A 22752-nucleotide genomic window follows, 5' to 3' on the forward strand; every position below is an offset into this window, starting at 1 on the left:
TCTACTTGTTGTTAAGGTATACTGTACCAGTTTCTTCTTTCAGACATCTGTCTGATCCATTTTTTTCTGGAGTCATTGCCATTACTCTTACTATTATTAGCCATGTCTGGTCTATTTTAATCATCTACTAATTGATCCCTTTTTCTCCAGGAATGCCATACGCTCATCCATCATGCATATCCCTGACAATCCATTATCCTAAAACTTTCCTTTCAACTGGACAGCTCCATATTCAGACACTTTCTTGTCTCCCTTCAGAGCAAAATTCGTTTATCAAAGCTGGACTTCAAGGACATTCATAAACTGGCCTCAACTGCCTTTCACAGGTTTGTATTCCTCCAATTCATTGGCCAAATACGCTTCTCAAATCAGACGATATATTCAATGTACCCTTTGCCTGACTGCTTCATTCTGACTCCTAAACTTTTACCCACATTCATAATGCTTAAGATTTGTTATATGTATAATAGATAAGTGAATTCATCTATTCACCATTATCATTTTTTCACTCAATACATATTAATTCACTGTATTCTTTGCTCAAGGTCCTAGGTATTATCTTTTTCTTTTATTTAATATCTTCCTTCCAATACTAGTGCAGTAGCCAGTGGGTACTGATCTCAGTTGCCACCAGTAGAGTCCAAACCACCATTATATTTTGACTCCTTTGGCTATAAGCTTCCTGTTTTTGTGCAACAACCCACTATTTTCTTGGCACAGGCAGACTGTTCTCATTCTGGACAAATGACACTGCAGAAGAGCAGAGGAAATAGCAGTGATTCACAGAGTAACCAGTCTGAGCCTGAAGGCACAGCAACTTTCTAATAATAATATTACCAATATTTATTTTTCCTTGTAACTGCACATGAATTTGGAAAGGGAGGTCCAATTCAGTGATATTCACATTAATTTGGACTTATAAAATTATCACCCATTCCATCTAACCTTCATTTTTACTGAGCATATTAGTGGTGCATATCAGTGATTATAAATCAAGAGAGTACACCAGGATCACTTAGGAAAATTTTCCAAATACACATTGCCTGGCTTCCCTACTCATGCATGGTAGTAAGCATTTGATGTATAACAGGATAGTGTGTAACGGAACATAACTTTCTAAAAAGCAATTCTATGCCTCTTTATATCGTTCCTCTCAATAAGAAACATACAGAGGTAAAGATACAGCCTATGTTTTGACAGGATTTACAAAAACATGTATTCTCAAATTGCATCAAGTACACTTATAAGATCTTGGTAAATATTTGTTAAATTAATGAAATAAATGAATAATGTAGAGATTTTTCACTGTTACTAGAGTAGAATATATGAATGATATTTACACAGTACTTTATGGAATACACAATGCTCTCAAGTATATGTCTAAAATTTCATGGATTTTCAGGTGTAAAATCCAGTTATCTACCCCTGTATTGCCGGGTGACGCTGGGGCAAGCCACTAATATAGTTCATGTTTTGTCTACCATAGGCAGGCCAAGTACACACATCATCAAGTCTCGGCTGTTGCCACATTATGTGGCTTAATGTAAAGCCGCCATTAAATAAACTCAATCAAAAGTCTGCTTGGGCTTGCATGACCTTAGTCGTGCATACACACACACATGCACATACACACACACACACACACACACACACACACACACACGCACATATAGTAGAAATACTGAAGTTCTACTCTTTCAGAACTAAATGCTTTTAATAGCCAAGAAATTGAAGAGGGAACTATCTTCTCTGAGCATTCAGAAAGAGAAAAAGACAATATTATCATTAAAATAGCTATAGCAGAAAGAGGGGCTTTGTAAGACTTTGAGAATTGGCATAGAATGATTTGCATAAGCCAGCAAATCATATAAAAAGAATGAAGACTATAAAAGCCACACAATTTTTTGAAATTCTGTCACTTCCTAATTTTAACCATGAATTGGAAATATCCGTGTTCCTAGAATTCTCTATTTTCAAGTTACTGGCTCTACTGACTTTATTCTAAAAGGCAAAAACATTTTTTTTTCTAGTTGGACATTTTTTCTAACATCAATAGAAAACTGATATTGATTCCTAATGCAGGTGGTAATACAACTATAGCCTGTGACATTAAACATGTCTTATTGTATACGAAAACAACTTTTAACAAAGCAAGAAATTAAAACCCAATGCAATTTTGTTACAAACATGGATAAAAATAGTACAGAGAAGGCCTATCTCTGAAAAATAACTTCATTCATGATAAAATATATGGCTAAAAGATCCTTTTCCATATGAAAATATATTCTTTTTCTTCTTGACTCAGTTAATGAGATAACTTTTTAAAAGGTGCATTTTTTTTTTTTATTTTACTTTAAGTTCTGCGGTACATGTGCAGGTCATGCAGGATTGTTACACAGGCATATGCATGCCATGGTGGTTTGCCGCATCTATCCCCCATCACCTACATTAAGTATTTCTCCTAATGTTATCCCTCCCCAATTCCCCCATCCCCTACTATCCCTTCCCTAGCTCCTTAAAAGGCCCCAGTGTGTCTTCTGGGGATCTAGGTGAGGGACAGTAGGGGGTGGGGAGATTGGGGAAGGATAACATGGACACAGGGAGGGGAACATGCTGTATTTGGGGACACAGGATGTTCCCCTCCCCGTGTCCATGTGTTCTCTTTGTAACACCCACTGATGAATGAGAACATGCAGTGTTTGGTTTTCTGTTCTTGTGTCAGTTTGCTGAAAATGACCGTTTTCAGCTTTATCCATGTCCCTGCAAAGGACATGAACTCATCAAAAGGTGCAATACTTTTATCTAGCATATATTTTAAAAAACTATTTCTTCAAGGGTATCAAAACACCTGCAAAATTATTAATCTTCTGTCCCAAGAGAATATCAGAGTAAAAAAATTACAATAAACAAACTTTAAATAAGTTTAGATAAGTGGAAAAATCTAGCAATGTTTCAACTTTTACTCAATTTCACTTTTCATAATTTTTGCCTTCAATATTTGATGTGCTATATAAGTATACCAAAGGAATATAAAAAAGATTTCTACAGTATTCAGTAATAGATGCCATTTAAGATATAATTGCATGCATAGTAGGATGCTTAAGATTTCATGAGAAAATAAGTACATATGTATTCTGCATTCAATGAACAATAACCCTCTTAAGCATATTAGAGATTACACATACGATTGGAGCTTCTTCCCTTTAGTGCACAGAAGCTCTTCTCTCTTCTCCCTCATTGCTTTCAAAACTTCATGACTTTTGGCATGTAACCAAACTCCACCTGCTTCATCTCAGCTGCCACCAGTAGAGTCCAGACCACCATTATATTTTCTCCCAACTGCCACAACCATCTCCTAAAAGTTATTTTATTTCCCTACAACCCATTTGCTACACACACTGGATCATGAGTCTCCCTTCTTTGCAGTGCTTTAAGGGTTTCTCAATATAAGTCTTAGACAAAATCCAAAGACCTGCAAAATCTCTAGAATGGAATCCTTGCTTGCCTCATCCATTGCCCTTTCTCCTCATTTGCTTTCTCTGGCACTTCTTTAGTTCCCAAAAATATGATACTCTGTTTTCCACATAAGGACCACTTCACATACCATCATCCTCTCTGCCTGGAATTCCCTTTCCCTGGATCTTTGCAAGGCTGATTTCTCATTTTTCAGGTCTCAATTTTTAAATGCCACCTCCTCTTAGAACCTTCCTTGAACATACTTTCTAAATAGCGTCCCCAGTTTAGTTCTCTTTTACTGCATTCAGGTTGAGCCTTTGTTAAAAGTGAAGGGTTTTATCATCTATTTTTATTTGTTGTTTAGATTTTCTCCTCCCATATCCCAAGCTTTATAAGAACAAGGACATTGCTTTGTTCATATGGCAATATGTTACACACACAGTACAGGCTAAATATTTGCTGAAGAGAATAAATAGGCCAATTCACTACATAAAAGCAGACAACTGTTTCCTCTACTGCACACTCTTCCACCAGTTGAGGAAATTAACTTCTCTTCCTTTTAACACTACCTTCTGATCCAAGCTGTTTTAACAATGAAAGGAAGATGACACGGCTCAGCAGTAACAAAGGGGCAAGAGCCCCCAAAACAGAGAAAGGTAAGCAAGTTTCCAATGTTTCTAGGGTCTTTTTCAATCATTGGGAAAAATTATATTCCTGATGTGGGTGTGTCTGAGGTGGTCACAGTCTACAGGTGGATTATCCATACCTCTGTGGTGTCCCTGATGTTTCTGCCATTCACTACTGTAGGAAGACATAGAGTTATGAACATTAGACCACATAGCCTGAAGTCATATCTAGTATGCAGAACTTAAAGGCATAGAGAAATAATGAAAAGAGCTTTTGTCCATCTATTCACAGTATCAGAGACCCATTAATACTTTTGATTATTAACTGATCTAAGGCATAAACGTAGTATTAGACAGGTGATTATAAATGAGGAATAATATTTCAAGCATAAAAATATATATTTCCTAGTCTGCTATTGGAAAAGTATACATACACATGCACATATAAAAACACACACATCATATATTAAAATTAACTCAAAATGAATCAAAGATCTAAAGGTAAGATCAAAAGGCATAAAACTCAGAAGAAAACCTGGGGGTAAATCTTAATGACACTGGATATGAGAATGATTTCCAGGATACAAGACCAAAACCACAAATAACCAAGGAAAAAAATAGATCAATTACACTTCACCAAAATTAAAAACTTGTGCTTCAAAAGTACTATCAAGGAAATGAAAAGACTATTGACTAAATGGGAGAAAATATTGCAAATCATTTATGTGACAAAGATCTATCCATTACATGTAAAGAACACTTATAGCTCAACAACAAAAAAAACCCAAATATCCCATATTTTGATAGCTACATCTTCTTTGGAGAAAACCCAATTTTCTTCTTAAAACTGAAGAAAATATCTTGATAGATATTTCTCCAAAAAAGATATGGAAATAGCAAATAAGCTCATGAAAAGTTCATCTATATCATTATTCATTAGAGAAACACAAATCGAAACCACAGTAAGACACTACTTTACACCCACTGGGATGTCCATAATATAAAAGACAATAACAAGTATTAACAAGAATTTAGGGAAATTGGAATTCTCTTACATTATTGACAGGAATGTAAAATAATGCAGCTACTTGGAAATACAGCTTGGCAGGTCCTCAAAAAGTTAAACGTACAGTTACCATATGACCCAGCAATTTTATTCCTGGGTATATACCCAAAAGAATTGAGAACAAGCGTACACTCAAAAATGTGTACCCAAATGCTAATAGTAGTATTATTAATAGCCAAAAAGTAGAAATAATCCAAATGTCCATTAACTGATGGATGAATAAACAAAACCTGATATATTGACACAATCGCTGGGCAATAAAAGGAATAAACTACAGACACATGCTCTATGAGTCTAGAAAACATGTTAAATGAAAAAAAACCCAGATATAAATAGACTCATATAATATCATTCCATTTATAGGAAATGTCCAGAGTAGGCATACTCATAAATACAGAAAGCTGTGGTTTCAGAGGCCTTATTTGGAGGAGAATGGGATAATGACAGCTAAAAGGTATGAAATTTCTTTTTCAGGGTGATGAAAGCATTCACGAATTACATAATGATGATAGCTACACAACTTTTTGAAAACCACTAAATTGTACACTTTAAAAAGGTGAATTGTATGTGCATTGTATCTCAATTTTTTAGAAACATGGAATTGCCAGCAAAAACTAAAAGCAAAACGAAAAAGCAGAATTTACTCTGATCCACGCACCATGATTCAATTTACTTCTGATAATGTTACTTTTCACAGAAACATAAACATAATTTGGCTAAGCATAGTTTTCCTTTAGCTATCATATTGTATTTCTAGATTTTTCCCTTCAAATTCTAATAGGGTGACCAACCATTCAGTCAGCCGAGGTCTAACAGAAGTTCTCAGGACATGAGATTTTTAGTGCTAAAATATGGAAAGAAAAACCGGGACAAATTTGTTTTTGCATGATGTTGCATAATTTTCTTAAGTCCTCGAATCCTCATTTAAATACTGGTTATACTCTCTAGAGAGTTTTTTTTTTTGGCATATATGAAATGTTGTTTATATATTGACAGAATTTTTAATAACATATGATGTTTATCACCTACTCTATGCTAAACAATGCCACAGTACTTACGTCTCAATATCACTGGTATCTGTATTTTTTTTATTTTTCCATAAGCTACTGCGGTACAGGTGATATTTGGTTACATGAGTAAGTTCTTTAGTGGAGATTTGTGAGGACCTGGTACACCCATCACCTGTTTATATTCCTTCCATCTCTACACCTTCTCCCAATGCTATTTTACTCGTTTTATTATGTTATTTAATGGTAATTGCTTACAAATTAGTTTATCTTTTCTAAGTCTCTGCTGAGTTTGAAATAGAATAGGCAACGGTTTTCTGAGGTATTCCTATTAGAGATTTCCTTGGCTACTAATACTCGAATCTAATACTGTGTGTAAACCTGCCTAGTGCCTAAGTTAGTTCTATTCTTGATTTTGTCATATCCATTTAATCTCTTGAGCTAAAATGGGTTATCTTGCCTCCATTGCTTTCTTATCACATCTAATGAATCACTATACTCTAATTATACCACATGTGAAATTTTCTCAGATCTTCTCTACCTCCTGCCTCTCCTACCTAGTCCTACTGACATATGTGCCTGAGACTGAAGAGTAGCCAAGTGTTTCTCAGACTTTTTAAATCCATGGAAACTCTGAAAAACATACAAAAAACATTATTTTATGTCAAATTTCAAAATAAAATGCAGTATTAAAAGTAAAACCAAAGCCAAGGCACGAGTTGCTTATTTTCTCCAAATTTAGATAACTGTCCTATTCTTCTGATGCAGCACTTCCTGCCTCCTTTCTCTCTAACACACTCACACCCATACACACCCACACACACAAATTCCCACCCACTCAGGAAACCACATACACAAATACACACACACTGCAGTGAATCCCTATAATTTTATGATACCTTGGCATCTATTTTAAATATAAATTGAACATTCTCATGCCAGAAGCAGAGCTTAGCCACCTTTGGCATAGCTGCCAGTTCTCTGCCTCCTCTCTGTTCCTTACAGTGATCAATCCAGATAGCAACCTCATACAACTGCCTCCTGGTGACAGCTTCCCATGGGACAGCTTGTCACAGCTATGTGACTTGCTCACTGACCCTCACGTCCCCCATGGACTGCCCAGATATGCCACAGGGAGCACCTCTCAGTACAGCATGACTCCATTGAGCTAGTGCCCCCTTGCTCTACACTCACCAATTAGAACTCCATAAAGGAAACCCGAATGGGTAACAGCCTGGACACCAGTAAAGGCTCTGGCCTATGGGTCTCTCTCTCTCTCTCTCTCGCTTCCCACCAGCTAGTTGAACATACATTTCTCAGACAGCTCCCACCTCAGACAGCTCCCAGCTTCCTGTTGGCCCTTGGAGGCATGCTGGCCCCTTCTCGCTAGAATCTGTCAGTGACACACTGCTTCTGTTATTTCATGTGTTGTATTGTGTTGCCTCCTTTGTGTCTCACTTGACTGACATGCCTGAACCTAACTCTCCTCCTAGCCAGAGATCTCCTAGCCAACTCTCCTGGCATCTTGGTAGGAATAAATTGGACACAGCTTAGTTAAGAGCCATAGGGGTGTCTGCCATTATGAACAAGTTTCCTTTGAGAGGGGCATTTGGTCACAGGTTAGTCACTTCAGCATTAGGCCAGCAACACAGATGAAGAACTATTCCATGAAAGGCACATTGTAAACATCCATGGCCACCTCCCCTGAAGCCCCATTGACACAGGACTAGAGTTTATAGCCACTCTTGAGAGAGATCTCAGGACCAAATTAGAGAAAAATGTAATGCATACAGAGTCCAGCAATGAGTATATGGTTTAAATTATCCCAGCACAACCTGATGTTCTGGGTCTCAGGGTAATTGTTTTCTGCTTCTGGAAGACTGTAACTCAAACTTGCATACCTACTAAACTATTCAGTCTTTAAAATCCATATTGCTGTTCCAGGTTCTGTAAATCCTTCCCAGACCACATCAAGCCCAAACAGAATAAATCATTTTCTCTTTTAAACACACTTTTATTATTGCACTTATTCAGTATTATAATTTATTTGATTATCTAACTATCCTCTCCTCCTGCAACTTAAGAAGAAACTCTTAAGGAAAAGATTCTAACTCATTTATAGATCTCATTTTTCTATCTCATACCCAAGAAACAGCAGGCGTATGACTCAATTTGTTGAACTCTAGTAATATTTTGATATATTTATTACTTTGATTAAATGATGATGACTCAGGTGGCATCGTTAAAATATGGCTGAGTGACATTTTAATAATAAAGGGAACACTTGGATAGTTTATATACATAGTTATCAAAAATATAAAGTATATTGAAATGTGTATCCATCAATCTAGACTTGCATAATAATATATACCAAGTGATATGAGTACTCTCACCCTTTTCCTGTCTCTCTACCAACCACTCTCTTTTTCCCTACTCAGCTTTTAGAAAAAGTCATGTACATTTACCATCTCCTTTTTTCTGACTTCTCATTTCCCACTCAAGACTACAGAAATACAGCATTTCCATTCACTTACATATTGAAACTACTATGGTAAATGGCCTCTATATGACCAAAACGAAAGCACACCTTTCATCCCTTATTTCTTGATTTTCTGCTGCATTTCACACTGTTGGGCATTCCCCTTGAATCCCTCTGCTACTTTAACTTCTGATTCTTATGATTCTTTAACTATTACTTCTTGACTGAGTTGGGGGACCTTCATACTTTACCCATTCTTCAAGCATTGATTTTACCTAGAACTTACTCTTATTTTATTCTATGTATCATTTGGTGATGTCATCTATTTCCCTAGTTAACTGAGTGCTAAAGGTTAACAGAGTCAACCTGTTGTTAAATATATATGCTTGAATAATTTACAGGTATTACAAAAATCACTACATGAAAATCTGAACTCACTACTGCTTATCTGATATGGTTTGGCTGTGTTCCCCCCAAATCTCATCTTGAATTTCCATGTGTTGTGGGAGGGACCCAGTAGGAGGTAATTGAATCACAGTGGCAGGTCTTTCCCACACTGTTCTTGGGACAGTGAATAAGTTTCACGAGATCTGACAGTAATATAAGGGGGAGTTTCCCTGCACAATCTCTTTTCTTGTCTGCTGCCATGTAAGATGTGCCTTTCACCTTCTACCTCTTGTCTGCCACTGTCTTCCACTATGATTGTGAGACCTTCCCAGCCATGTGGAAATTTAAGTCCAATAAACCTCTTTCTTCTGTAAGCTGCCCAGTCTCAGGTATGTCTTTATCAGCAGCGTGAAAATAGACTAATGCACCATCTGTGCCTAGATTTGGTTTACAGCTTTAATTCAATTTCTTGGCAGTGGCTCTTAGTCACCCAGGCTATTAATATGGTAATCCCCCTAAACTCTTTCCTTACAACCCATATTGAACTGGCAATCAAGCATTGCCCATTTTATTTCTCAGCTCTCGAAATGTCTCCCTCCCATAGCCTCTATTACCCCTTCCTCTAAGTTAAGACCTTGTTATCTCTCTCTGGGCTATTGCAGTAGTTTGTTAATTGATTTACTTGTCTCTAGTTTTGTCCACTTTACATTCACAGTCCATTTTCCCTACTTCTGCCAAAGCAAGTAATACATGTTATCTATGTACATACATCTACAGATAAAGCAAAACTGGTTATGGAATTCTCCTAATTAAAACCAACTTGCAATCCTCATAACTAACTGCAATGCTTATTAAATTTTATATTTTAACACAATTACCATATAGAGAAATCTAAGTTCTGACCCAAAATACTAACCTGGGAGGCACTTTTATATTTTTTATCATATTTTATTTTCTTTTAATATTGAAAGAGTTCTGGTCACTAGCCTCCACTGATTTTTAGACCCGCTGAAAATCATAAACTACAAATTTAAAAACACTGATCTACAGGCTAAAGCCTGTCCTCAATCACCCCCTCCAATTTATTTTTGTCCTTTCTATGTTAACCTAAAAAGGGATTTATGTGGTTATGGAGAGTTCCATTCACAAACATTACTCTCTACAGAAAATCAGCTATCCTAAGGAATGAAAGCAAACTTTAAATTCTTCAAGTCACTGACAGAGAAGCTCATTATTTTAAACAGAAAAGAACTGAGTGAGCAAAGAGATTGTCAAAAAGCAGGATCCCCAAAAAATCTACAGTTGCTTCTTCTCAGCCACTACGCTCAGAAGAGCCATAGAGAAGTTTCCACTAGGTACAATGAAAGTGACCACAGATTTGTACAACTGTTAAATCTGTTGAAAGTGAAAACAAAATAAGGGAAAAATTATCTAATGTCTTGTTGTGGAGGATGGCAAATGCTAGTTATATCCAATAATGTCCAATTTAAAATGAACTTTGGAATAGGTGAGACCAATTAAAATGAAACCTCAATATGTAGAATATAAACAGATTTTAATATCAATTTTAATTCCTCACAGTACTTGAATCCTAAAATAAGTAAAATATTTTCTAATTCCTAGAATATAAGATGTCAAGTGGGGATGTAAGGTTTCTATGAATTATCCAAAAAGTTCCATTATACAAAAATGGCTTTACATAAAGTCAGAATATCTATAGGAAATATCTACAGGAAAAAAAATGGCAATATCATTTAAAGTACTTCTTCCAAGTTTTTACTTTTTAAAATGTAATTATCATTTTTACTATTGCTAATTCACAACTATTTTTATTCCTTGGAAAATACCAATTAAATACAGAAGATGATATTCAAGTATATTTATTGAGGTAAGATCTGTAACACCTATCAAGCCTCCTGAAATTTACCAAATTTCATATTCTAAAATATAAATAATTCTAAATGATATATTACTGTATGTAATATATAAAATATAAGCATTTCAATGACCAAATGAAGGGTAAAGCAGGGAGTAGAGAAGAAATCAAATCAGTCAACTCTTGAGTTTCAGATGTGAATGAGATGCCTTCGGTTGGTCATTTAACTAATCATTAGAATTTAGACTTAAGAATGCAATAATGCAAACAAAATTAGATGAACAATCCACTTTTGTCTTTGTTTATGTTTTGAAATAGGGTCTTACTCTGTCACCCAGGTTGGAGGGTAGTGGCATGATCCTGGCTCACTGCAACTTCCGCCTCCTGGATTCAGGTGATTCTCCTGCCTCAGCTTCTCAAGTAGCTGGGATTACAGATGCCCACCACCGTGCCCGGCTAATTTTTGTATTTTTAGTAGAGATGGGGTTTTATCATGTTGGCCAGGCTGGTCTCAAACTCCATACCTCAGGTGATCCGCCCGCCTTGGCCTCCCAAAGTGTTGGGATTACAGGCGTGAGCCACTGTGCCCGGCTGACAATCCATTTGTAAAAATTTTCCATTACCTTTAAATAATAGCGTGTGAAGGTTGGATAATGGACTACCTATGCCTTTTCCTTATACACACAGGCCCCATTTGGCACACTGTCTGTACCTTGCCTCCCTACTTCCCTGAGGTATTATGTTCCAGCTCATATACATTCCAAATCTAAAACAATCAAACAAAAAAACAAACAAAAAAAAGAACTGCTGTCACTTTAGAGCCCTAAGAAAACTGTCCTTTCCTCCAACTAGCTTAATCCTTTCAATATGGTATTAGAAACATCACTTAACAAAAATAATAAATCCAGAACTCAGCTAATTTTATCTAATTCAACAGTAGCCTTTTTATTATACAAGAGTAGCCAGAGTATCTGCTCTTACATGCAACGTGAATAAATCTGCAACCAATGATCTGCGTAAGAGACGACATTTTCAGTCAATAAAACCAATGCTATACTTACGGTGTAGGTTGGTGGGGCTGGTTTTCAGCATTTCTTGGTGTTTTGCAGGCAGCAGGCTTCGCCATGTCCCTGACAACACACCTGGGGCGCATGATAGACAGCACAATGCACTATTAATTATAAAAAGGGTAGAACACATCTAGAAATTAAACACGGTACTGGAAAACAATCTAAGGGAAAATCTTTGCAAGTCCCTTCAACATTAACCTTTGGGCCCTAGCAAAGCCCCTGGAGTTGGAAATCTTTGACTCAGGCTTCCAAAAGCTCAATTATACCCAAATAAAATCTGTGCTAGCCTCTGTATTTGACTTTCCTTTTAGCATCAATAACATGATTGTCAGCAGCTTTTCTCATAGCAGAAAAGCTACTGAAAGCTCTGTGTGACCACATGAAGATGTCTGAAAGCTTAAAAATAGGAACAGCTGTTGTGTTGATATGTTAAATTTTGAGCCCGATATTCTGTAGCTTTTGCTATTTTACTAAAAAATATGGACTTTTCTTTCACACCATCAATCACCACACAGGTCTTTCTGTTTGTACAAAAATATCTGAGAGGCCTCAAGGCATCCCCCTTGTTCAAAATTTCCTCATACTAAGATGGGAGGAAGAGATCAAAGATAATGTTCATATATAAAGTGTGTGTGTGTATATGTGTGTGTGTGTGTGTAAAATAAGAAAGATACCTCCAAAATGTGAAAAAATGTACTTAATGTCTTTGTGCCTTAGCCATCCATCACAAAATAAATAACAAAGCTTCAAAGGGCAGCAGGAAGAGATATTCCTACTTTCACGTAAACAGGGCTTACAGAGCATTGGTGACATTTATTGGCAGAAGTCAGAAAACATCTCCATCTGAGGATGAATTTGGATGGCTCAGATGTTTCTTTTCCTCTAAAGCTTTGAAATAAACATGGCTTTGAATAGAGACGGTTTGGTTACAAAACTTAGAGCCCACATCTTAGTCTTTGCTAAATGGAATGCCCCTTAGGATCCAGAATGCTTCAAATATGAATCTGGTTCTTAAGAGCTTTCATGGAGGCTTCTTGGAGATTTGACTACCCTGCTCATATTTAAGGCCAGTCATGTTATTCCAGAAGTGGATCACTGGTGAAGCAATGGTAGATAAACTATTTTCCCAGAGCTTAAGCTGCATGGCAAATTTCTCCACTTCTGAAAGAAATGATACAGGGAAACATGGACACAATGCACAGAAAGGTGTACACACATACTGCTCATTCCAAACAAGGTCATTAAGACTTCGAAACCAAAATGTAACATGACAAGAAAAGAAAACGGTGCCATTTTAAAGCCTCAACCCACCCTCCCTTTGAGATAAGTTTCAAAAAGTAGTGTTCTTCGAGATTTCATGCTAAACTTTCAATGAATTGGTCAAAAGATGTGAATCAATGACATCCTCAGGTACCACAAAGCCTTGTGTTATTTTCCCAGTATCGTGAGAGGACCAATCATGCATCAGCCTTGAGAACATTCAGGAAGGCAATTATTAAGGAAGTGTAGTGTCCTAGGATTTCTGAGCGTCGAAATTTTAATCTAACTTACACAGGTAAAATGTCCAGCAAGTTAAATTTCATAGCATTCAAAAATCTCTAGCAATTCTCACTTAACTAAAAATAGCATATACAGCATTTTTAATCTACATGGACTTATTCGTGAAAATATCTGAAATATACCAACTTGGAAAAATTCTAAAGAATTAAATTTATGAGAAATCTTGATTCATCCCTTTTTTTTCCCCTTTAAGTCTCAGGTATTCATACAGTGCTTTCAAATAAAACAAATGTACCACTTAAGAGTTTTTAAAAATATGTGCTGAAGTAACCATTTTCTAACAAATATAGTGTTAGGCAGCACTAAAGGTAGGTTTCTAAGCAAATGTTTTTTTTTGTGACTAAAAGGCCCTATTGGCTAGGTATGGTGGCTCACACATGTAATCCAGCACTTTGGGAGGCTGAAGCCAGCAGAGCAGTTGAGGTCAGGAGTTCAAAACCAGCCTGACCAATATGGTGAAACCCCATCTCTACTAAAAAAAATACAGCTTTTACCTGGGTGTGTGGTGCATGCCTATAGTCCCAGCTACTTGGGAAGCTAAAGCAGGATAACTGCTTGAACCTGGGAGGCGGAGGTTGCAATGAGCTGAGATCGTGCCACTGCACTCCAGCATGGGCAACAGAGCAAGACTTTGTCTCAAATAAAAAATAAAACAAAAATAAAATAAAAATTTAAAAAGTCCTATCTTTCTAAGAAAATTCTTGTCTAATCTCAAGTACCCAGTGGTTTTAGTTTAAAATTACAAGTTGACATACTGTTTTGGTCTATGTGTGTTATAGAATCTTTCTGATAAAAACTCCATTCAAAGCTTTTAACTTTAAAGTGTTATTGAATAATAAAAATAAACACATCAATATTCAAGAGCAATATATTTAGAATTAATCTGACTTGAATGAATAAAACAGGAAAATAACACAAATATTCAAGACTAGAGCAATGTAGTTAGCTATTCAATCTGTGTTTTGAAGGGAGAAAACTAATTGTTTCAGGTTGGTAATTATTTACCCAATTTGGGGTGATTTTAAATCATGGCAATAGATAGCCTGTGTTTTCTAATTTGATTTCTGTTTTAGCTAAAATCTTTTCTAGATGTAAGAAAGAAAAAGAACAAAGTACTCCACACTCAGAGTAAGACAAATCTGAGTATAATACACTCACAAGATTTTTTGTTAGCTTGTGTGGATTACCATTTCTTTAAAATTATAATTGAACTGTATTATAGTTCTGAGAGATAAACCTTTAATAGTTTTGACAGTTTTAATGTATGGAAACTGTGTAACCTCAGCAATTTCCGCTATCTCCTATGCATTAGACTTGCTATAATAATATAAATCCCGCATACTTTAAGAAGCACAACAATGATATTTCAGTATGTTGCAGCTTTTAAGGGGTCAGTCTACGGGTATAATTCACTCCTTCAGCCACAAACGCCACCACAAGGCTGACTTCCCAGAATTACCACGGATTGAGAGACTAGGAATTTAAAGCATTTGACCTCTTATGTTTTGCAAAGTCTTTAATTACTCAGATTTATCAGATTGGAGCTCTTAAAGAGTCTTCTAACTGCATGTGAGCATTCCCTCATCACTGACGCATCACTGAAGATTTATGCAAATAAGACATTCTGTAACTGGCTCAGGGGAATGCTCCTCCTGACTCCACCCTCAGTGCCGCTGGGTTTTATGAATGACTGCAATCAATGCAATGAATGGTTGCCAACTGCCCACTCAGCCACTTCCACTCTTCAGTGCACGTACACACGGGAGAACTAACATTGCCACAAGCCTGCAGATGAAGCTATGGCAAGGCTTTCATCTCTCCAAACAGGAACTAAATGTGCTTTCAGATACTTAGAGTATGTGAATTAAAAACTCTAAATGCCTTCAAGAAACACAATTTACATAATTACCTTCTCTCTTTTGACTTTCCATTTTGGTGCCTGCAATCACTACCCTCTACCCTCCCTCCTCAAAAAAACACCACTATTTTATGTAAAACTTTATCTGAATGTGAACTTTAAATGGTTTTATCTTTCATGACTAATGTCAGGAAACTAGTTACTGTGCAGGAAGCAGTCAAATAGTAGACTATGGCACGTTTACATTTCTGTTCTCAATCTTATGATGTTTTAATTTTCCTATCATAAATGGAGACAATTATCTCCAAACAGTGTTAGGGAAAGACATGTGTTTTTGTCTACTTCCCAAGTGTTACTGTATAGTTCACACCGGTCCTAAGAGACCTTAGGAGCAGTTAAGATAATATAAGGTGGACAAAATGAAATATTTTTCAAATATACAATTTTCAGATTTGTTGATTACTGAATAAAAGTACCTAGAAACAGACAAGAAAAAACTTCAGGGGCTCTGCATCTGGCCACCTTTCCTTCTACAACCCCCATTCAGTCCTTCACACCATTCTTCAACATGACACTAGCCATAAAGTACCCTAAATACATGCAACATTCCCATTTCCTGCCTGATTCTCTCTTCTTAATTCCAGTCGGACATCTAACTGCCTCCTCAATATTTCTACTTGGGTATTTAATAGACCTCTCAAAATCAGCATTTCTAACATGAACTTTTCATCTTTCTCCCTAAACCTGATTCTACTAGCAGCCATCTCAATCTTGGCTATTCATAACTACATTTCTCTAATTGTTCAGGCCAAAAACTTTAGACTTGACTCCTAGTTTTCTCTTACATCCTGTGTCTTATCTACCAGACTGTATGCATTTTCTAAATTTGTGCAGAATTTGACCACTTATCAACCCCTCCACTATTGCCACCCCATCCTGAGCCAATATTGTCTCTCATTGAATTCTCACCATAGACTTTTAACTGGTCACCCAACATTTACTATTGTCCTCCACCTGGAGTCTATTCTCAACACAACAGTCAGAGTGACTCTTTTGAAAGATGAATTAGGTCCTGCAACGTCTACCCAATCGTTCCCTACTTTACACATAAGGAATTGTCAGAGTCCTTAGGATAGCATCAGTACTCCCATCACTACTCCCACCATCTACCTTCCTGCCTTGAGTCTCTGCACCAACCTTTCCTTCTGTCTGGAATGCTCTTCCCGATACAGGTATTACTAAACCTCTATTTCTTTCAAGTCTTTGCTCAATTGTCAGTTTTTGATGGTTCCTACCCTAATTATCCTACTTACTTCTACAATCTTCTTCCCTCACCACATCTAAATATTTCCATGCACCCTTCACCTTGCACTACTATTTTCTGAGATGTACCGTCTCCCACTGCTGAAATATGAACTTCTCAAGTTCAGAGATCTTTGTCTCTTTGGATCACTGACATATGCCAAGAGCCTAGAACAGTGTCTTACATGTCGTAGCAACTCACTACATATTTGTTAAATGAATAAGGAAGATAAAAAAAATGAAAATCTATAGACTTCAAGCTTGAGTAACTATTTTAACATGGTAAAATACAATGATTTAAAACAGATTTTAGGTAATATTTTGTCACATTATAGCAAGTTTCTATAAAGTATTTATAAAATATAAATAAATGACCAAGACGTTTTATGATTTCAATAATTTCACCAAATTTGTATTCACATGGTTTGAGTAAGGTTCACTCTTTCTGAACAAGAAAAACGGTACATCATAGAATATGACTCATTTAGTGGAAAGAGCTCTTTAATATTCATTTACTGCTTCAAACCAGTGAAATACTATTTAATATCTGATGTATCAATATTTTACCAAATAAGACATTAAAGTAATTATATATGGGGAAATTTTTTAATGGTAAAGAGAAAAAAAATATCCTTTTTTCTGATTTTTATAAAAAGGGTAGAAAAATAAGGAGAACTTCTATTTATTTAATACCTATTATGTACCAAAATATTCACAGCATATGTCAAGTATTCCTCATACCACCCTACGAGAGGATATCATTGTCCTACTTGGCCAGTGAAGAAACTATGGATCTAAGAGGTTAAATTATTTTTACAATGATAAATGGCAAATGTTGATACCTTAAGAAATCAGGATTTTAATCACGATTGGTTTGGTATTAAAACTAATGTCCTTCCCACCATGCCAGGCAGCTGTCTTTAATATTTAAAAGGTGAATGGAAGCTGATAAATATCAGCTGTGAAGTTACTGAGTCCAGCACCCTCAGACATGTTTCAATACCATTGATTTCCTGATATAGGTATATCGCTGAAAGTATTCAAATAATCCTACATAATTCAGTGTTCTTTAAGCATTATTCTAGTATTACCAGACCATCTTCACCAAATATTACATAACAGAAGAACAATGGTGACATCAGAATATTGAGCTGGCTAAACTAGAAGTGTAGAGTGACCTTAAGACCAATGACAATACTGGAACACTATAAAATGTGAAATGCAAGACATATGATCCTGGTACATAGAAAAAGGGTTTCTATAAGTGAAAGAATAAAGAAAGGTAAAAAGACAAATGATTCATTTGCAAGACAAATAAAATGTAATTGATAAAAATATCTTCAAATATATATTTCAAAGGAGGTCTTTGGAAGTGATCTCATTTCCATTCACAAATTCTAAAAGAGGAAAAGGTGAAGAATATTATTTTAAAACTCATTTTATATGGAAGTTTGTATATTCATGTCAATTTATCAGTGAACAAATGAACATGATGACTGTTACCCATAGGGTGAAGATGGAACAGTGAAAATTCTACACCAGAAGGGAAAAGTGAACATTGATATTTTGAAAAGCCAGATGTACTAATCACAAACCATCAGGTCCTGTTACATCACCAATGTGCATTCAGGGAAGCTTCAGGAGCTTCATCAGAGTAATTTTTGCTTTCAAAAGGTATGGAAGATAGATGAAGTAGATTCCTAATTATAAGACAAGGGAAACCAGCTGGCCATTTTTTACAGTGAGCAATAAGTAATGTTGACCTTCCCCTGAAGAGGCAGGAAATTATTCACAAAACAATATGAAAAGGCTATGATTCTAAAATAAAGGTGATAACAAAATAAAGACTCACTACAGAGATTAATGAGAGATTTTAAATTTTGGAAAAACAAATTTTTCAAAGACTAATAAGGAAACAAAATAATAGGTAAGAAGTCAAGTCTCTGGTCTTCTTAATCATTGCAATCTACCCCATTATCATCCTTTATATCTCCAGAATACGAACAGACTTGATTCTTTAAGTTTCTCATATTGTTTCCAAAATTTTGGCAACATGTTCAATTAACTTCTTTTTACTCGAGCTATTATTTTCTATTAACGTAATCAGTTTATTTCTCCATTCAGCAATTTAAAAAATGTTACACTTAATTTACTTACTTATGGATTTATATCTGCTATCATTCCCTACATATTCATTCTCTCATTTGCTTTTTTATCTACTTACTAACATGCATTCATTCTCCAAAAACCATGTGCTGCCTGCAAATTCAACACAACTGTAGAAAATCTTAGAATACCAGAAATTTCCTGCCACTAAACCTGCAAGGAAAAACTTGTTCATTCCATATAAAAATAAAGCAAAACAAAAGCCATCCACTAAGAAGTAAGGAACTGCCAGAAGAGTAAGCAATGGTCAGTGTATCAGAGGGAGGTATCAAATAGGATGAGGTCTAAAGTCTTGCTTTGAATTATGCAGAAGGAAAAGGAGATGAAGCTCAAGTGGAACTGCAGTGGGCTGAAGAGAAATAACGTGATGTGAAAATAAAGAGAGAATGAAGAGAATTGCTGCAAACGTAGATGAAAGCTGAACTGAGAAAAGAGGGTGTAATGAAGGGAAGTTGGTCTTTTTTACTTATGGGTACAATGCTAGATGAGGAATTACCCATGGGAAAAGGAGAAGTTAAAGATACAGAAAGAGAGGAGAGAAGGGGAAGTGGAAGCAAGAGGTAGGGCAAGGAAAGGGAAGAGGGAGAGAAGAAGAAAAGAGTTTAAGGAAAAAAAGTTCTTGAGGTAAACAGGGATTACATGAATTAAACATGTAGGGGATTATTTCTCAAAATGTCACCTTTCATTTGACCATAATGGCCATCTCCATTTTCTCCCAGGAAGATCCATGCAGGACAATGCTGTATGAGATTCATTTTCAAAAGGTTTAGAGAATGAAAATTATTGCTCTACCTCTTCTCGTATTTCTAACTAAGTTTCTAGAGGCAGAAACTTTGGCTCAATACTTCTTTCCCATCCATACCTGTGCCAGAGGTGGGGAAGAGGGGAGATTTGTGAGAGAGTTCTCTGTTCCCAACTATAATTCACTAATAGTTACGTTTTCAGTAGTTAGTAGGGTCACCATGTCCTAAAAGCAAGAAGAAATTGGCAGTTTCCTCTTTGGCTTGTTGGGTACAAAAAAAAATTTTTTTTCACTTCTTCTTGAGTACCCAACTTCTCTACAGGAAGCACCCTTGGGCAGGCCTGGGTGGCAGACTCTGCCAGGCTTCTAACTCTAGCTGTCTTTCTTTCTCACCAACCCATGTCTACTTGAATATTTAGGTAAACACATCTGAAGCCTGCTTAGAAGGCTTATTCTTTTAGATTTAGAGCAAGGTGTTTTTGTTATGTTGTTCTTGTTTTAAACTAATTTGGGAATGATAAACTACAGTAATTAGAGAGAACATGAGAAAAACCACAAGGATGTCTAATATTTCCAACAAGGTAAAAAACATGGTCTCAATCCACAGATTCAGTCTGTTTTGCTCCCTGACCCATAATGACAGAAGGTGTTTCTGTTTGAAACATCATCATAGGCTCCAGTTGCATAAACAAAAGTCCCAGTCATTTTATTTTCCACTAAAGAAAACATATTGATCAAAAAGTGAGAATGACAGTGTTACAGGAATAATCTTGGAACTAACATAGGTTATTTTAAAGACAAAATTGTTTATGGCTTTTAGAATTTCCATTTCTACTGGTAAAGAATTCCAACACCCCTCACAGCTAACTTATGTGCTTTATAAACCAATTGAAAACCACTAGTCTCACCTTCTGGCTTTTTCCCAAGCTAGGCTGCCTGTGGTCTCTCCATCATAAGAAGCAATCACTGACTTAATTGAAAGAGAGGTGAGGGACTGTTTAGTAATGTTTAGTAGGCAATAACATCAACTTAAACATGTATATTAACTCTCTCAAAGAGAGGCAAATAACTAAAAATGGTCTTGATTAACTTAAGAAAGCAATTTAGTAAAACAAGATGAATGTCAAGAAATGTAAACCTATTTAGATATGAAAAGCAAACAACAACAAAACAGGAAAACAACAGTTAATAATACCAGCTTAGATTTCTGGTGCCTACAGTGGGACTGAAACTATGCTCCAAATCCCACATACTTTAGGTCATGTCATATAGTCACATGTCATATATTATGACTGGTGCTTTGTAAGTTAAAAAAAGAATAATGTCACCCAAATTACAAACTTCATTTGTGAAATACCAGAGTTTCCTCTTAGAAGCACAGTTCATCATTTCAAAATTACCTGATATCTGTGAAGTATTTTGTATTGAGCAAATAAATAATTTCACTGTCAGTTGTAGCAGGAGCCACAAAATTAAACTAGAATATTTTGAGTTGTAAGCATTAGTCTTTAACTCACATCCCCGTGCCATATTGCCACATTGTATAAGAGTAAGACATAGTTGTCAGACAATAGTTGTCCACACTCTAAATGTTCAGGATAAAAAAAATGAAATTTGGTAGCAGAGGAGGAAATTGATGCTATTTGTAAGGATAATTTCCAGAGCTATTTTACAAGGAAGAGTTTTCTGTTTTCTATTTTTATCACAAAACCACAGCTCTTTGAATAATGATTTTAGGGTACTTCTATGTATCTAAGTATGTCTTTTCCCCACAAAGTATTCATTTTCCTCCCTCATCTGGGAGCCCAATAGCTAAATAAATATCTACTGAGAGGTCCCACAATGGTTCCTTGGTGGGATTTAAGTGGATTTTAAATAGATAAAACAAAATGGGAAAATGAAACGTGGAAAAGCATTAATGAACAATTTCAGACATTACTTTCAATTAATTGTAACTATTTTTTCAACTGATTCACCTGCCGAGAAAGTTAGAGAAAAACTGGAGCTAGTCAGATATGAAAATGTGTTATTACATGGGCTGTTACTTTTGTAAAAATATTAAAGTGCCATATGAGAAATACACACCTTTCATTTTCTATTTTGAATGAATATTTCTTTATTTTGTCCAGAGGTCACCGGCCTCTTTTTCCTAAAATATGACCAAAAAAAGGAAACTAAATCAATATGATACTCACATGGCAACTTTAATACTAGAATATGATTGCTTCTTAGTCTATCTTTTGCATGTAGAGTGAGAAAAGCAAATAAATCTTGTAAATAACTTTTTCATCCCCTTCATCAAAACTGATAGAAATATGAAGAAACATTTAGGAAAATATGGATGAATAGCATGGTATTTGGAAAGATAATCTAGCAAATAGGATTTCTTACTCCTCACTGACAAAGATGAACATGCTCTAAGACATTTGCTCTCTCCCTTGACCTGACAAGGCTGTCAATTTTGTGACTTTACCTGAGATAATTATTCCCGAATTGTCATTTCCAGACATCACCTCCCATTACCTGTCAGGTATTAAATCTGTATCTACTGAAAATTCATAATTTCTAATATAGCTCATTTCCTAAGTCTGGCAAATCTACTTCACATTTTTAGAATATCATTTTTTCACTTTGATCTTTATTCCATATCCCACTTTTCTTACTTTAAATTATCTGACCTCTTCTCCCATTCCTTTAATTTTTAGTCCTTTCAAAACTCAAAATAATTTCAGAAATAATTTCAGGCGAAGTACTCTCATTTAGCCACCACCAACTTCTTCAGGAAACACATGTTCTTAAACAGGGATACGAGAATTTGTTTAATAGCAACAGCCCAACTACTGGAAAAAAGTTCAAGAAATGTCTGCATTGGAAATACATGAAATGGTGGTGTGTTCCATGGCTTCACTGGGAAGCCCTGATGATTATGACATCAAATCATTACATAGTGATTGGGTGTAATCAATGAACAAATACAGGAAACTTTCTCTGTGCCACATACCATGACAAATGTAATGATCATGAAAAAAAGTCACTCTATTCATCAATAATAGTAGCAATAATAACAACATTTATTGAGCATTTATGATATGATAGGGACTCATTTAAGCTCTTTATATGCATTAACTCATTTGATCCTCACAACAACTCTATGTGG

At 35.8% G+C, this 22752-nt stretch overlaps 1 protein-coding gene across 2 annotated transcripts in view; it reads right to left on the bottom strand.

Annotated features, from left to right (window-relative positions):
- RIMS1 (regulating synaptic membrane exocytosis 1) overlaps positions 1–22752 on the bottom strand; it is a 216182-nt gene that overhangs the window by 118582 nt on the left and 74848 nt on the right. The window contains exon 2 of one of the 2 annotated variants that reach the window (XM_017549397.2): positions 11959–12039. The exons of the other annotated variant lie outside the window; for it this stretch is intronic. Within the exon in view, the coding sequence (XP_017404886.1) occupies positions 11959–12039 (81 nt within the window). The remainder of the gene's footprint in view (positions 1–11958; positions 12040–22752) is intronic. 2 annotated transcript variants of the gene reach the window in all.

Source organism: Cebus imitator, unplaced genomic scaffold, assembly GCF_001604975.1.
Source record: "Cebus imitator isolate Cc_AM_T3 unplaced genomic scaffold, Cebus_imitator-1.0 Scaffold218, whole genome shotgun sequence".
Taxonomy (NCBI): Eukaryota; Metazoa; Chordata; class Mammalia; order Primates; family Cebidae; genus Cebus; species Cebus imitator.